Source organism: Caretta caretta, chromosome 10 (assembly GCF_965140235.1).
Source record: "Caretta caretta isolate rCarCar2 chromosome 10, rCarCar1.hap1, whole genome shotgun sequence".
NCBI classification, from domain to species: Eukaryota; Metazoa; Chordata; order Testudines; family Cheloniidae; genus Caretta; species Caretta caretta.
In genome coordinates this window covers 83,560,557-83,577,630 of record NC_134215.1, presented here as the reverse complement: position 1 = coordinate 83,577,630, position 17,074 = coordinate 83,560,557, and the positions used below count along the sequence as shown (strand labels likewise).

General features: G+C 43.9%; 1 protein-coding gene across 2 annotated transcripts in view; it reads left to right on the top strand.

Moving 5' to 3' along the window:
* The first annotated feature begins 10,837 nt into the window (after positions 1–10,837).
* EIF3J (eukaryotic translation initiation factor 3 subunit J) overlaps positions 10,838–17,074 on the top strand; it is a 29,283-nt gene continuing 23,046 nt past the window's right edge. For both annotated transcript variants that reach the window (XM_048867457.2, XM_048867458.2), the window contains exons 1-2: positions 10,838–10,997; positions 11,077–11,183. In XM_048867457.2, the coding sequence (XP_048723414.1) occupies positions 10,973–10,997; positions 11,077–11,183 (132 nt within the window). In that variant the 5' untranslated portion in view covers positions 10,838–10,972. The remainder of the gene's footprint in view (positions 10,998–11,076; positions 11,184–17,074) is intronic.

Below are 17,074 nucleotides of genomic sequence, written 5' to 3'. Positions count from 1 at the left end.
GATACTGAATATTTAAAAAAACCAAAAACTTTAAATGAACCAGTGTGTATCTGATAGGAAGTAGCATACCTGTACCATTTTGTGTACTATAAATTAAATATCTCATTATGCTGTTGATATTTTTCAGCACAGGCTGCAATCTTTTTCTCTCTTCTTGTGTGGGAAGCAGGCAAGGACAGATGGATGAAGGTGAAGATTTATTCACTTGGTCCACTGTTGAGGCACATAAAATTTTAGCTTGGTAACCCTGGATGGTAACATGAAACAATTTGTTTTGTTCTGATTGATCCTTGTGTCAATTCAGGTACTGAATAGTGCTGAATCCCGAGTAGGTATTTTTATAGAGAACGGATCTACCAATTTGTGCTGCTTCTGACAAAACTGCTAATACTAAGAATCACAAGATTTGTATTAAATATTTGTTTTAGCGACTGTATTGGGATTTTTAGCCTATGTTAATTCTTTCATCTGGCATTTATCAGCAAATGCCCTTCTTGCCTACACTCCCTGCAGAAACAGTTTTCTTCAGAATATGAATTTTATGTAACTTTTAGGCTCTAAAATTGGAGGAAAAATAAACTTGTTCTTTTTTTAAAGTCAGTAATGGAGATCAAACAAGAAAAAAAAACAAATACATGTACTTTATCTGATAAAATTGTTATAGCTGGTTCATTTTGATTAGTCTTGATTTGATTCTGATGTTATATATTGTACACGGTCCAATGCATATCTTTTGTATAACTATCATAGGGCTTTAGGTGAGCAATTCTGACCTATATTATCTTCTAAGCAGGAACCTTTAGATATGGAAAGCATTTATATTAAATGAGAGTGTGTGGCCTAGGAGATAGGAGGGAATTGAAGTCCGAGACTCATAATTCTGCCACTGATGCAGCAGGTGATGTTTGGCAGATTATTTTGTTTATCTGTACTGTAGCTTGCCCTTCTGTAAAATGGGAATAATACTTGGATGTTTTAAAGCAATATGAGGTCCTGGGTGAAATGTGCTATAGAAGTGCATAGTATTTTTATAATTAACAATGCCCTCTTCTCCCCCACCCCATATTTCATGGTGGTCTCATAAAGATGACTCCTACCGTGGAGCTTATGAAAATGTGTTTGAACTTGATGGTTTTAACATTTAGTTGTGTCTTTGCTTCTATTACTTCTGCTCCTATGCCAGGTAAATGGGCAACGGAAGAGGAAACCATATATTTTGAAGTCTTTTTTTCTCCAACTGATTAAAATAGATCTTCAGAGCATCTTCCAGTTGTTAAAAGCCAGACTGATATTTTGTCTTCAGAGGAAGAAGAAATTTCCCATTATCTAATTTTCCAATCTCTCACTTCAAGCGAAGCCACAGAGAAAGAGCTAGTGAAAGAGCACGTTCATCGTCTTTCCAGGAAGTCAAAAAGCCAGTATCCTTTTAAAAAGCATAGCAAGGAAAATTAATTCAAACATGATGTTTTCCAAAAGCTCACACATCTATATTCAAAGAGATTCAACCACTTTGTATAACTACAGAAAATATTTAAATGCTAATAATGTATTCAGTGCTATACAAGATGTAGTTTCACAGTCGAGGAGCGTACACTTTACAAGACAGATACAGATAAAAAGATATATTCATGTAGGAAAATGAAAGGTTATACTACTAGGAACAAACAATGTTAGTCACACTCATAGGTTGTAGGACTGTGTCCTGTAAATGTGACTTACATTCTTTGTTCTTAGATATATAACTTGTGATTCCTGAAAAAGGATGTGGGGTGACAGTGAATAAACAGAGGTTTTTTACCTTGTGCAGTAACTGAAGTTCTGCGAGATGTGTTCCCCTATAGGTGCTCCACTCTTGATTGGAGATTTTCATTAGCAGTGTCCGTTTGGCCCACGCACGTGCTGTTGGTATCCTCATGCCCTGCACCGAGGCTATGTCAGACTGCACAGGCAAACCACCCCCTCAGTTCCTTCTCCACCACTGAGTCTCAGAAGAAACTACGAAGCAGAGGGGAAGGAGGGTGGGTAGTTGAGCACTCATAGGGGGATACATCTTGAAGAACTACAGTTACTGCACAGGGTGAGTAACTTCTCTTTCATCTTTGAGTAGGGTCCCTATGGGTGCTCCATTCTTGGTGACTCCCAAGGAGTATTCCCAGAAGGAGGGGAAGGGGCCTTCAGAATGGAGTCCATCACAGAGGCGAGAACTGCATTGCCAAATGTAGTGTCAGATCTGGAGGCATCAACCAGGATATTGTGTCTAGAGAGAAGGCATGCACCGAAAACCATGTAGAGGCTCTGCAGATCTCTGAAATAGAAAATTTTTTAAGGAGAGCCATAGAGGTAGATTGTGATCTGTCAAGTGCGCCGGTAGAGGTGGAATGTCGATACGATAGTAGCATACTACAATACACTTGGAAATCCATTTAGAGAGTCTCTGGGTAGAAATGGCAGACCTGTCTGCAACCAAAACAAAGAGTCTAGTGGATTTACGAAATGGTTTAGTTCTATCCAGACAGAAGGATAAACGCCCTCGTGACATCTAGAATTGGAAGTATATGATTTTGGAAGGTTGGAAGTATGTGGTTTGGGAAAGAAAACTGGTAGGTATATGATCTGATTCAGATGAAATTCAGAAGTTAGTTTAGGTAGAAACCTGATTCTTGTAGAATATTGTGACGTGCGGGAGGAGGTCCGCCATTAAGGCCCCAATCTCTCTGACTCTGCAGTCTGAGGTAACAGTCACTAGGAAGGCTGTTTTACTAGACAAATCCAATAAGGAGCAGGTGAACGTCAGTTCAACAGGGTTTTTGGAGGCTTTTGAGAAACAAGTTCAGGTCCTAGGCAGGGATAGGAACCTTTATCTATAGGAAGACATTCCCCAGGCCTTTTATAAATCCTGCAGTTGTGAGGTTAGCAAACAGAGAGAACCCCTCAATAGTAGTATGAAAGGCTGTTAGGGCCACCAGGTGAACCTGGAGGGAATTATGAGACATGCTGATTTCTTAAGATTGTAGCAGGTGCTTGGGGATGAGCGAAGTGGGGCAGATTCAGGAGCAGCATCGTGGAGTTCACATCAGTGGCCAAATCATGTCTCCTTTTGAAGGTAAGACGTTCTGGTGGAAACTTTTCTACTATTTAATAGTATGTGTCATATCTCACAGAGCAGGATGACTCTAGCCCTGTGAACCTGTAAAGGAATGACGCCTTCAGGCAAAGAATGCCCAAGTTGGGATGCATCAGAGGACCAGAGTCCTGGGAGAGGAAATTAGCAGCTGGGAGATTTATCGGATAGAGAGCAAGATGAAACAGGTAAGGGAACCATGCTTGCTTTTACCATATCAGGGCTATCAGAATGAGTCTGGCCTTGTCCTGTTTGATCTTATTGCCTTGAGGATGAGAGGCACTGGAGGGAAGGTATAAACAGCCCCTTCATCCATGGCAGGAGGGAAGGCCTCCCCCAGCGAATTGTGATCTAACCCACCCCACTGGACAAAATAGGTGGCATTTTTTGTTTGTAGTTGTGGCAAAAAGGTCTACTTGTGGAAACTCCCAAGCCCAAAAGAGTCCAACCAGAACCTGGGATCTAACTCCCATTTGTAGTCTTGGAAGAAGCACCTGCTGAGCATGTCAGCTGTGACATTCTGTATGCTGGGCAGCTGTGTTGCTAAGATTCTTATGTGATACTTCATGAACCAATTCCACTCATTTTATTGCCTTTGCCCAGAAGGAAGGTGATCTTGCCTTTTCTTGCCGCTTGATTTAAAACATGCAAGCCATGTTGTCTGTCATGACTTTGATGGATCTGTGTCTGATGAGAGGAAGGGAATGAAGACAGGAATTTCTGACTGACAATTGCAGACCAATTTCTAAAAGCAACACTTTACGCTTCTATAACACTCAAAGATCTCCACGTACTTCACAAATATTAGTCTCTCAACAGCACTGCAAGGTAGATATTATTCCCATTTTTCAGATGCGGAAACTGAAGGATAGAGAAATGAAATTACTTGCTCAAGGTAGCGTATCATTTTTGGCTAGCCAGAAACAGAAAGAATTGTCTCTGTACTACTTCTGTGTTTTAATCACACATGTAGAGCATGCATTCTCCACAGGAATATAACAACTTCTGATTCTATGTCAGATAAAAGAAAAGGAAAAGCACACTAGGAACTGGAAAGATGCCAAAACATGGTAAATTGAGATACTCTTCCCTAACCTATGTAAGAATTTAAGTTCCCTTTCCTCTCTCCTCATAAAATCTGATTTCTTCAAGAAGAGGATTTTCTACAATTAAAATAGTGATCCCTTGGCAGCAAATCCAATGAGGCCCAGTTTGGTTAATGTTTGTTTTTAATCCCCTTCTCTCTCCTGTCTCCTACAAAGACAGATATGTAAGTGAGAAATACATAATAGTTTATCTCCCTTGATGTTTGACTGTTCTATATATGACCCAGCAGATAGGTAAGATCTGTGCTTAAACTTGTGTAAAAATTGCAGCAGCGTGTGCAGTGGGAGGAGGAGATAGGATGTGAGCCAGTTTGGCTGAAGCTAAGGACTGCATGCACATAGCCTGATATTCCCCTTAGGACTGCAAGAACACAGCCAAGCCTAAATCTGGCATGGACCAGACAAGAACAGTAGCAGCACCATGGGGGATGCAGAAGACCATATGAGGCTACGCTTCCCTCCCAATCCCCCTGGAACCAGAACATGTCCCATTGGGGCACCAGGACCCATATGGCCTCACCAGTGTCCCAGCCATGGGAACTCGGTGAAATAAAAAAAAATGACAAGGGTGAAGCCAGCTTGAAGGCAGAGACTCAACTGGCAGGAGCAGAGACCTTCCAACACAGATTGTCATCTTGTTAACTTTCTACAGTTTTTATTCTGACCGTTCCTTCCATCAGTTGGCTGCTGGAGCAAACCTTTCCCTTGCATGCCCATATCTCACATTCTCTCAGAAATTCTACTGCCCTCCATCCTCCTCTCCTCCCTTCTCTCAACATCCTTGCTCCTTTCCTTTGTCTTTTCTTGTAGCTAATCCTCTCCTAACACAACCCCACACAATAGTTTTAAAAGAAAAACCTAAACAACACAAGCAGTAACAAAAATAGTGGAACTAACTTGGTGTTTGCAAATCATCACATTGTTCACTTTGTTTGAATGTTGTTTCCCCTCCTCCCCACACTTTGTCTTGTCTGTTAAGCATGTAAACTCTTTGGGGTATGGACTGTCACCAACTCTGTTTGTACAGGGTCCAGCACAGTGGGGATCCCAGTCTCAGTTGGGTCTCCAGGCATTACCTAATACAAACAATAACTGAATGCTAGTAAAGGAACTCCTACCCACACGTATTTTTATAGGACAGAACCTTACATGAGGATAGCATGCATGTGGATGGTGAATATAACAAACAGTAAATCGTTCAAACCTGCAGATTGTTTCTCTGTCTTTGACCAAGATGTTATCTTGACCCCATTCTAGACCCATACAAATCTGTTTAAATGAATGCTTTACAGTGTAAACTCTTCTATTCTATACCTATCACAGTGTTTCTAATCAGTGTCTTCCTCTAGCCCCTTTCTCGTCATCGAGTGTATGCCTGTGATAAATGAAAGGGGGGGGTGTGTGTGAGTGTGTGGTGGTGGGGGGGGGTAGCTCCCTTTTATGGACAACCAGCCAGTTAGCTATAAAATCCCTCTTAGTAGTTGTTTTTTACTTGCTTTACCTGTAAAGGGTTAAAAAATGTCCCTGCATAGGTAAAAGGAAGGCAATGGACACCTGACCAAACGAGCTAGAAGTTTTTAAAATTGGGAAAAAACTTCCCCTTTGTCTGTTTGTCTGTCTGTTGTTCTCAGGGAGAAGCAGAGACAGGGCTGGAACTATGCTGTAAGAAGCTTGGGGCCAGGTATGAAAAATCATCTGACTCATACCTAGAAACTACTCACTTGAAACCCCCAGATACGTAAGGAGATCAGGAAATGTCCAGAAAGACGCAATTAGGTTTATCTCTGTTTGTTTCTTTATGGCTTGTGGACTCCTCTGTGCTAACCAAAAATGCTTTTGTTTTGCTTGTAACCTTTAAGCTGGACCTCAAGAGGGTTATTCTTGATGCTTAATTCTTGTAAGTGGGTTTTTAAATCTAGCAATAGCCTGAATTTTCAAATGTATTTTCTTTCTTTTTGTTTTTAATAAAATTTACCTTTTTTAAGAACAGGATTGGATTTTGTGTCCTAAGAGGTTTGTGCACATGTTGTTTAATTAGCTGGTGGCAACAGCTGAGTTCCTTTGCTTTCTTTCTCAGCCCTTCCCCGGAGTGGGGGGAAAAGGGCTTAAGGTTACCCCATCATAGGAAGGAATTCCCAAGTGCACCTTCCTGGGTTCCAAAAAGGGGGGTTTTGCACTTGGGTGGTGGCAGCATCTACCCATCCAAGGTCAGAGAAAAGCTGTAATCTTGGGAGTTTAATACAAGCCTGGAGTGGCCAGTATTAATTTTTAGAATCCTTGTGGGCCACCACCTTCTGCATTCAAACTGCCAGAGTAGGGTATCAGCCTTGACAATGCCTAAACTACAGTTGCCAGTGGGACAAAGTCAGGCCGGATGGCTGCAAGAGGGTCCTGGAAGGCCAATATCTTAGCCGCAGAATGTTAAGGGCCCTGTTTCTGACAAGCTGAGAGGGGGTTACCTCAGGTCACTTAGGGACACCTGAATCCAATTAAGGGCTGCCTGAGGCCTTTAAAAAACCCTCTGAGGGAGAGCAAGGGGAAGAGAGAGACAAGCTACTGCCAGGCTAGTGGCATCAGGGAAACCAGCTCTTCCAGGTTGAGAGGCCGTGTTCTTTCCCATAGGGGAATGGCCAAACTCAAGGGCCTGCGAGGGGAAGCACTGACACCCCAAGGCAAGCACCAGGATGACACCCTGCCTCAGTGAGAAAGCAGGGAAAGGAATCCCCTTTTTGGTTCTGGGTTTACAAGACACTCTTTCCTTTTTCCTTTGGGTAAGGATCACCCCTTAGGCTGACCCTGGGGCCTACCCTGAAAACACAGCCAAAAGAGCACAGAAGAGGGAAGGCACACTGCCCAGAGTGGGGCTAATTTACCCCAGGCCCACCATTGCCAGAGAGGGAAGTGCTAACTCTGGCGAGACAAAGGAGGTGCCTTGCCACACCAGAAAGCAAGGAAAGGTGTACTTCCTTTCTTCCCTCCAACACAGTAGCTTCAAGCAGCATTGTCCCTTGGCACTTCATGGAGCTGTCTGCAATGGAAAGCCTTTGGCATTCTGCGGTTACCACCGCAGAGGTAGTCAGTAGGGATGGCTAATTTTTATTGAGTTGAACCTTAAATTATATGCTATGTTTATAAAAGTTGGATTTGTTTTTAAAGAATGGCATGAATTGTTCTTTCTGAGCTAGCTTTGGCCTCTTTTTACTCTGCACATGAAAAGTACATACACCGGACCCTCGCTAGAACACAGGATTTGGGATCCATGCGCGGTACCGTGTTCATGCGGGGACCGCGTTAAAATGAATTGCAATTAAAGTGATTAAATTTGGGATCCATGGCTGCAACTGCGTGATATGCGAATTCGCACTATATAGATGCATGTTCTAGCGAGGGTCTGGTGTATATGGTGATCACAGTGCCTCAGCCAAAAGTATTCTGCTAAAGACTCTCAAATGACAAATCAAGCAGTATAAACTACCAACTGCAATTACACACTCCTGTATAAGCTGATTTCCAGATGCCTCTGGTAGGGTGACCAGATGTCCTGATTTTATAGGGACAGTCCCAATATTTGAGGCTTTTTCTTATACAGAAGCCTATTACCTCCCCACCCCCTGTCCTGATTTTTCACAAGTGCTGTCTGGTCATCCTACTCCGGACACTACTTCTAGGAGGACTTGAGGGGAAAAAATGGTTAATTTCTTGCTAGTTTCAAAGGATGATCCTCATGCTGGGTGGTTTACTTCAAATTTACATCTAGTTTAAAAATTTGTTCAATTTAGTATCAAAAGCATGTCTCACAGCACACTTGAAATTAGAGCTCAACCAGTCAGAGCTTACAAACAGCACTTCAGTGCTTCTAAGAAGACATATATGAGCCACTCACCTTTAGAAAGTAAAAGATGTCACTGTCAAGACAAAAATTGCATTAAAAATTCATTACCTGTCAATAATACTTTAGATTATTAAATCATATTTTAGATTTAAAGATCCCCTTGCATCCTGAAGGATCTCAGTGTGCTTTAAAAATAATCAAATGCAACATATTACATAAAATACAACCAATTCTAGACTGAAATGTAACAATTGTTTAACTACATGCATCAATGCTGCAAACAGTCTAAGGCAGGAAGTGAAGAATATGAAATCCAATTTAAACTCATAGAATTTCAGAAGAAAGATGTAAATGCTCAGTTTGCAAGACAAGGGGGTTAACCCTCATGTCTTGGCTGAATTCAAAGTGCCATGAGATCTTTAGAGAGACAAGGTGGGTGAGGGAGTAGCTTTTATTGGACCAACTTCTGTTGGTGAAAGAGACAAGCTTTCGGCATGCATCCGATGAAGTGAGCTGTAGCTCATGAAAGCTTATGCTCAAATAAATTTGTTAGTCTCTAAGGTGCCACAAGTCCTCCTTTTCTTTTTGCAGATACAGACTAACACGGCTGCTACTCTGAAACCTGACATCTGTGCGAGCAGCTCAAAAGCTTCTCTCCTTCACCAACAGAAGTTGGTGCAATAAAAGATATTACCTCACCCATCCTGTCTTTCTAATATCCTGGGACCAACCCAGCTGCAACACTGCAAACGAGATCTTCAAGCACTAGTCAAGACCTTCCTGCAAATGACAGTACCCACAGAAGCACAGTAGGTGGCATTCTTCCCACTGAGTCAGTACTGAATTAGTGCTCTCAGAAGGAAAAGGAGTACTTGTGGCACCTTAGAGACTAACCAATTTATTTGAGCATGAGCTTTCGTGAACTACAGCTCACTTCAGATGAAGTGAGCTGTAGCTCATGAAAGCTCATGCTCAAATAAATTGGTTAGTCTCTAAGGTGCCACAAGTACTCCTTTTCTTTTTGCGAATACAGACTAACACGGCTGTTCCTCTGAAACCTGCTCTCAGAAGGTTCCCTTTACTAAAGCACCAACTCCACTCACCACAGCACCTGTGGGTTTCTTGCGTCTCTCCCATCCTAGTACTCACTCAGACACTGCTCAGCCCTGATAAGTTGTTTTAGAATTGACTGCATCACAGCACAGGATGGTAAGTCTAAAAGAACTGTAGCAGTCTTAATTTATTTTCATCATTCATGTTGTTTATTGTTTGCATTTTCCTCTGCTTGAATAGTGTATAAATATGTTTAATAAAGGAAAGCATTTTCAAAACACTGTGGATTGCATTTAAATGTTTCTTTTTTAGAAAAAGAGAGAGAAATCTGGTGTAAGTGGGTGCAACTCCTAGACAAGTTGATAGACGTTGCAGCTGTTTCCAATAGGGATAAAAGAAAAGGAGGACTTGTGGCACCTTAGAGACTAACCAATTTATTTGAGCATGAGCTTTCATGAGCTACAGCTCACTTGGCTGTAGCTCACGAAAGCTTATGCTCAAATAAATTGGTTAGTCTCTAAGGTGCCACAAGTCCTCCTTTTCTTTTTGCAAATACAGACTAACACAGCTGCTACTCTGAAACCAATAGGGATGAATTTCTCCAGTATGTATTTTAATATGTTAACTTATCTACTCTTTTAATGGCTTTAAGATTTTTTTCATAATTTGCTCAAGCTTTTAGACCCCTGAGATGGGGTCTAAATTAGCTGTTACCACTCAAGAAAGAGATCTTAGAGTCAGTGTGGATCATTCTCTGAAAACATCCACTCCATGTGCAGCGGCAGGCAAAAAAAGCAAACAGAATGTTGGGAATCATTAAGAAAGGGATTGATAATAAGACAGAAAATATCATATTGCTTCTATATAAATCCATGGTACGCCCACAGCTTGAATACTGCGTGCAGATGTGGTCGGCCCATCTCAAAAAAGATATATTGGAATTGGAAAAGGTTCAGAAAAAGGCAACAAAAATAATTAGGGGTGCAGAACAGCTTCTCTAGGAGGAGAATTTAATAAAACACGGACTTTTCACCTTGGAAAAGAGACGACAAAGGGGGGATATGATTGAGGTCTATAAAATCCGGACCGGGGTGGAGAAAGTAAATAAGGACATATTATTTACTCCTCCTCATAGCACAAGAACTAAGGGGGGTCACCACATGAAATTAACGGGCAGCAGGTTTAAAACAAACCAAAGGAAGTATTTCTTCACACAGCGCACAGTCAACCTGTGGAACTCCTTGCCAGAGGATGTTGTGACGGCCAAGACTATGACAGGGTTCAAAAAAGAACGAGACCAGTTCAGGGAGGACAGGTCCGTCAGTGGCGGGTAGCCAGGATGGGCAGGGAGGGGGTCCCCAGCAGCTGGGAATGGGCGACGGGGGAGGGACCACGGGGTGACCCCCGGGTCTCACTGCCTCTGGGGCACCTGGCCGTGGTCACGGGGCTCGCTGGACCCTTGGCTTGGCCCGGCCCGGCCCGGCCCGGCCGTTCTGAGGGGACCCCCCCCCTCAACGCCCGGCCGCGCGGGCCCCGGCCAGAGGCGGCGGGGCCGCGCCTCGCTCTCCCGCGCGCCCTCGCGATCCGGCCCCAGGCGGGACTTGCCGGCCCCGTGTCCAACCGCCGCCCCCCTGCCGGGATTTCAAGGCGGCCGCTGCGCCACGTCAGCGCGTCCCTGCCCCGCCCCCTCGCCAGTCCCCGCCCCCTCCCCCGGCAGCGGGGCGGGCCCTGTGTGTCCGCCGCTATCCCGGCGTGCCCCGCGCTCGGAGCTGGCCGGGACGCTCTTGGCGCGGCTGGGGCTGACTCACCCCGCCGCGCTCTGGCTGTGCCTGCGGGAGGCGCCTATTCCGCGGGGGCAAGATGGCGGCGGAGGCAGATTCGTGGGGTAGGTGCTGGCCGCGGCCTCGGTTCCCCGCCCGGCTCCCCTCCCCCGCCCGCCTAACCCGCTCTCGTCTCCCCCACAGATGCCGACAGCTTCGAGGTGGCGGAGCCGGTCGCGAAGCGCCTGGTGCCCACGCCGGGGGCCGGCGGGGACCGCTGGGCCGGGGAGGATGAAGAGGACGAAGTGAAGGTGGGGGCCCGGGCTGGGGCGGCGAGGGGGCCCGGGCTGGGGCGGAGGAGCGAGCTCCGGGCGGGGGCTGGGGAGCGCGAGGGGGCGGCCCGGTCCCGGCCCCCCCCCGGGTGTCTGTCCGGAGCCGGCCCCTGGCCATGCAGGCTGCCATGTGTCCGCGCCCGGCTGCCGGGGGTGGGGCGCATCGCTCCCCGCCAGATGGGGCGGCGGGGCTCCGGCGCCCTTATCGCCCTGCTTACACTCCCGCTCCGGGCGAGCCCGCCAACCCGTCGCTTAAAAGCGGCCGGGGCGGGAGGGTGCTTGGCGGGTGGTGGCCCGGGGCAGCCGGGGCGGAGAGCGAGGGGCTGTCGAAACGTGGGCCCCCTTGGCTCAATGGCGTGCCAGCGTCTCGCTGACACCGTCAGCAAAATCTTTTCGGAAAGGGGAGGAGAGACTTAAAAACGGCCTAATTAAGACTGAGACTCAAGGAGTCTCCTAGCAGATGAGTAAAACTTGTCAGGTGAGCTTGTGGGGACGGATTAGATTCACCCTTCTTTGTGTGCTGAGAGGTGGCAGAATAATGCTGGCAAAGTTATGCTAACACTAGGCGCTTGAGTGATAGGTGTAATGGTGGACAGTGATGTGGCAGATTTTTGGTCGCTTGAAGTCTTTAAGATAGTATGTTCTTTTAAAAAATATGCTCTAGTTCCATCAGCAATTGAGCTCCATGTAGGCGTTATTAGGTGAAGTTCTGTAGTCAGTATTATGCAGTTTCATGTGCATTGAAACCTGTCTGAATTGGTGCAATGGGTGGTCAAAAGTTGGAAGGTCAAATAACAGGACAAGAAAGCCTCTGGAATGCATTTCTGTAAATGGGCTGCTTAACCCCCAACTGAGACCTGTACCTGTTCTTAGGTTTCTGAGTTGAATAAACATGGTTTCCCTTCTGTAACTTCCTTCCCAGCAACCAGTCCTCTTTCCCAGCTCCACAGCAAAACCCCTGTCAGTTAAGTCTCAAAAGGTGTCTGTTGTCCCATTGAATGGAGGATCATGGTTTGGTTTTTTTTCCCCACCTGCTGTCTCTAAGCTGCTGGCAGGTCTCTCAGTACAGAACTGCTCTGGTATCTGCCAGATGGTATTCAACTATTGGCCTCTCCTCTGGAGAGGCTCTTTATTCCATGCCCCCTTGCAGGCTCTTAGCCTGAGGGAGCATCTGGGGAAGAGGTGGGTACAGAGGGATGACAGGCTGAGGGAGGCTTGAATATCTGAACTTCTTCCAAATAGTCCCATCTTGGCACTATCTCCTACAGGCCAGAAACTTTCCTCCATCCTAGTGTTGTCTCTCCTGACTTCCTCTCAATCTTGTGAAACTAGGCATTCCTTCATGGTTTCTTTAGGATTTAGGTAGTGTTCAGATGGTTAAAATGGGGTTTATCTACTAGAGAATCATGGAGCTGGTTTCACTGTATTTCAGTGTTAGTCTTTTGCATTAGAGTTTGAACTAAATGTCAAACTGTAAATCTGCTCTATTAAATCAGAAACATTTAAAATGTCTAAATCTCATGCAGTGTAGTTCCCATATGTTCCTTAACCAGAAAGATCAGTTGAGTGATAGATACCCCAACAATTCCAGATCTTTTTATTACAGCTTGGACAGATCATGAGTGCAGATATCAGCAACTGGAGCTACATACTTCATCTGGAATATAGGACTCTTCAAAAGGGTATCTGGTTCTGTGGAAGTATTTACCAAAAAAATTGGTAAATTTAGTGTCCAAAGTTAAACATTGAATCATGCTTTTGTTTCAAATCAAGACACTGAGAGATTGCTATAGACAATCTTAGTACTGATCACTAGATAACTGAAAAAGGTTAATATTTTATCATTTGTTCAGACATGGGCAGGAAGAGGAAAGCAGTTCAGATTAGAGTAATTGATTCTTGCTAATTGAAGACTCTGGCACTGATTGTTCATGTTGCACCAAGGTAGTGCTATCTGTAATAACTGACCGTTTGTGCATGCACTGTATTTCTGAGCATCAGTGGTGACGGGGGCTTGGGCTCTTCTATGTAGTATAAATCTAAATAGATAAAATGTATTACTTGTGTTGTGAAGACTTCTTTTGAGAACCTGAGAACAGCCTTACTGGGTCAGACCAATGGTTCATCTAGCCCAGTATCCTGTCTTCCGACAGTGGCCAATGCCAGGTTCTTCAGAACAATGAACAGAACAGGTAATCATCGAATGATCCATCCCCTGTCGCCCATTCCAAGCTTCTGGCAAACAGAGGCTAGGGACGCTTCAGAGCATGGTTTTGAATCCCTATCCATCCTGGTTAATAGCCCCTGATGGACCTATTCTCCATGAACTTATCTTGTTCTTTTATAAACCCTGTTATAGTCTTGGCCTTTACATCATCCTCTGACAAAGAGTTCCACAGGTTGACTGTGTTGTGTGTGAAGAAATACTTCCTTTTGTTTGTTTCAAATCTGCTGCCTATTAATTACATTTGTTAACCCTTAGCTCTTTTGTTAGGAGTAAATAACACTTCCTTGTTTACGTCACACAGTCATGATTTTATAGACCTCTATCATATACACCCCCCCCCCCAGTCACCTCTTTTCCAAGCTGAAAAGTCCCAGTCTTATTAATCTCTCCTCATATGGAAGCTGTTTCATACCCCTAATAATTTTTGTTGCCCTTCTCTGTACCTTTTCCAATTCCAATATATCTTTTTTTTTTGAGATGGGGCGACCAGATCTGCCCGCAGTATTCAAGATGTGAGTGTACCATGGAATTATATAGAGGCAATATGATATTTTCTGTCGTCTTAGCTAGCCTTTTCTTAATGATTCCCAACATTGTTAGCTTTTTTGACTGTTGCTGCATTTTGAGTGGATGTTTTCAGAGAACTATGCACAATGACTACAAGATCTCTTCCTTGAGTAGTAACAGCTAATTTAGACCCCATAATTTTGTATGTGTAGTTGGGATTGTTTTTTCCAATGTGTATTACTTGCATTTATCAACACTGAATTTCGTCTGCCATTTTCTTGCCCAGTCACCCAGTTTTCTAAGATCCTTTTGTAACTCTTCTCAGTCAACTTTGGACTTAACAGACTTGAGTAATTTTGTATCATCTACAAACTTTGCCACCTCACTGTTTACCCCTTTTTCCAGATCATTTATGAATATGTTGTAGAGCACTAGTCCCAGTACAGATACTTGGAGGACCCTCTCTCCAACTGTGAAAACTGACTTACTTATTCCTACCCTTTGTTTCCTATCTTTCAACCAGCTACTGATGCATGAGAGGACCTTCCCTCTAATCCGATGACTGCTTACTTTTCTTAAGAGCCTTTGGTGAGGGACGTTGTCAAAGGCTTTCTGAAAGTTTAAGGTTGGATGGTGTTCATGCTAGCGTAATGTTGCCTATTCTGCAAGGTGAAGCTTAATAAATGTGATAGAACAAATTGACACTGGACGCTCTATAGCTTTTAAATATGCTCTTTCTTCCACACACATGACCCCGCTGGGCAAAATGATTAAAGATATCTCAGGGCACAGTATTTACACCAATCTTTAAAAAGAGTATTGACAACCTGGATTGGAGCTTCACAGCCCCAAAAACTTTTGGCAAAAGAGGCTTTACTTTTCACATTTTCCCTGAAACTCAAGCGTTTACTATCTGTAATTGAACATCTTTCTAATAACAGCTACTTAAGTGTGCTTTCCAGCTGTCTACTTCTTGAAGGACAGTAAACAATAACTGGACAAAATCGTAGTCCTTCCAAAAATATGAAGACTCCTGCTTTACGTGGCTATTTTAGCATAAGACATTTTATTTCCTCTACTAGTACTCCTCTGAATGCCTATGGCTTTAAAATTAAAAAGTTTAGGGTGTATTTGGAGGGAGTGGGGAAAAGGAATACTACAATTAATGATCTTGTTTGTTGTACTCTGATCTGTGTTCATGTAGTAGATGCAGAAGTTGGGAAGAATCTACAGCAAGCTAGGTGTTTGCCTGGGCTCTAGATATTTTTTCCTTCCAAAATTGGCGAGTAAAAAGGAAAACTACAGCACAGTAAGCAAAAGCAAAGTGACCTAAATATTATAGGCCCTTAGTGTTTTCCAACTAGTAGTTTCTCTTTAGGGTGTTTCATTATTCTTTAGAGTTTCTTATTGCCGATTTAGGAGTTGGGATCTTGTTTTTTTCCCTGAAAATACTTGGATTACAAGATTTATTGTAACTAGTGAGTTGGAGAAACTTTAGATGCTGCAGAAGTTACAACTAAGATATCCTTTTAAAGTAAAAGGAAATTATTCTAAAATGTTACCTGGAATACAGAAATTACTAGGAAAACAGACCTGCTGCCAAGAAATTTCTGTGTATTTGCTCTTCGGCAGTCCTGTCGCTAAAGGAGCCAGAACTAGGAAACACATTCAGGGAAACGGTCTAGAGATTTCCTTGATCAATATTTCTGATAGTTCTGTTTAAAATAGAAGTCATCAGGGACTCAGACACTGGAGTATCCTGTCACTTTCCAAGAACGCTTTGTTTTTGGAACTTGAATTGTCATGCATTAAAGCTACAAATGATACCACATATAAATGTATAGCACGCAGCTGATTACTTCTGTTTGGTATGGGGTTCATTTATGTGGAAAGGGGGACATTTTCACTAACCATATGTTATAGCTGGATTATTACTCATTTAGTCATTTGAAACTCTTTCGAACTTAATCAAATATGTTTATAATGATTTAAACTACATTGTAATAGTGTCACATTGGAATGAAGAAAACTAAGGATGTGTTGTCACTGGACTTCTCAGTTCGCATAACAATGAACAGACGATGAAACTTGTTTTCTCCAAATGAAATGTATTTAGATTTCTAGAATGTAATTGTAGGTGCACATCCTGAGCCCTGGACACCTATCCCATAAATAAAAAATCACAAAGGACTGCCCATAAATATATATACCTCAATTGAGTGCCCCCCAGCAGTTTAGAGAAGTGCAGGAGGCAGGGGAAGGGGGTAGGATAGGTTTGGCAGACCAAGGTGGGGCAGTGAGTCCTGAAACAGGATCTCTCTCAGAAAATGCCCTGCTAGCAGATCTGCCTCATTCATCTAGAAAGAAGTGCAGCTGGAGTGCCTCTACTAATCTCAACTGTGGCAGCATGTCACTGGGGGAGAGATGCTCAGTCATACAGTCAGGTCTATTTTAAAACCATTTTAAAATCAACACCTTGAATTCCCACCAGATGTTCACTGGAACCCAATACAGATGATGAAGCATTGGTCTAATATGCTCCCAGTGTTCAACTAAACTTAACAAGTGAGTTGCAGTATTCTATGCTAGCTTCACCTTCCAAATGAGGTCAAGGGGAAGCTCCATGTAGCGTGCATCACAGCAATATAATCTTGAGATGACGAGACATGGATAATTGTGGCATGGTCTGCACTGGAGAGGAAAGGTCACACTCTTCTTGGCAGGCACAGGTGGGAAGAAAGCACTCTTGGCTGCAGCACTTCATGGACCAGGAGCAGCCCAGGGTCTAACACCCCCAAGTTGTTTACCTGTCTTACAACTGATTGTGATCCTTCTGTAAGGGGTGCGGATACAAATTCTGGAAATCCTTCCAGCTGCTTTTCCCAGCCTGCGAAGATTCTTAGTCTTGTCTGGATTAAATCTCAGCTTGCTCTCATCTAGGCACCATGTGGTTTGTCCTAGCTGGGTCAGATGTGATAGAGATGTAGTGCTGGGGGTCATCAGCCTGCTAAATGCACTGCAGCCCATGTGTCCTCACTAAACCTCTCAGCAGCAGCATATGCACACTGAGTGGGAGGTGACCATGTAGGCTCCTGTGGCATACCATGAGAGAGTCCTTGGGGCAGAGGAACAATTG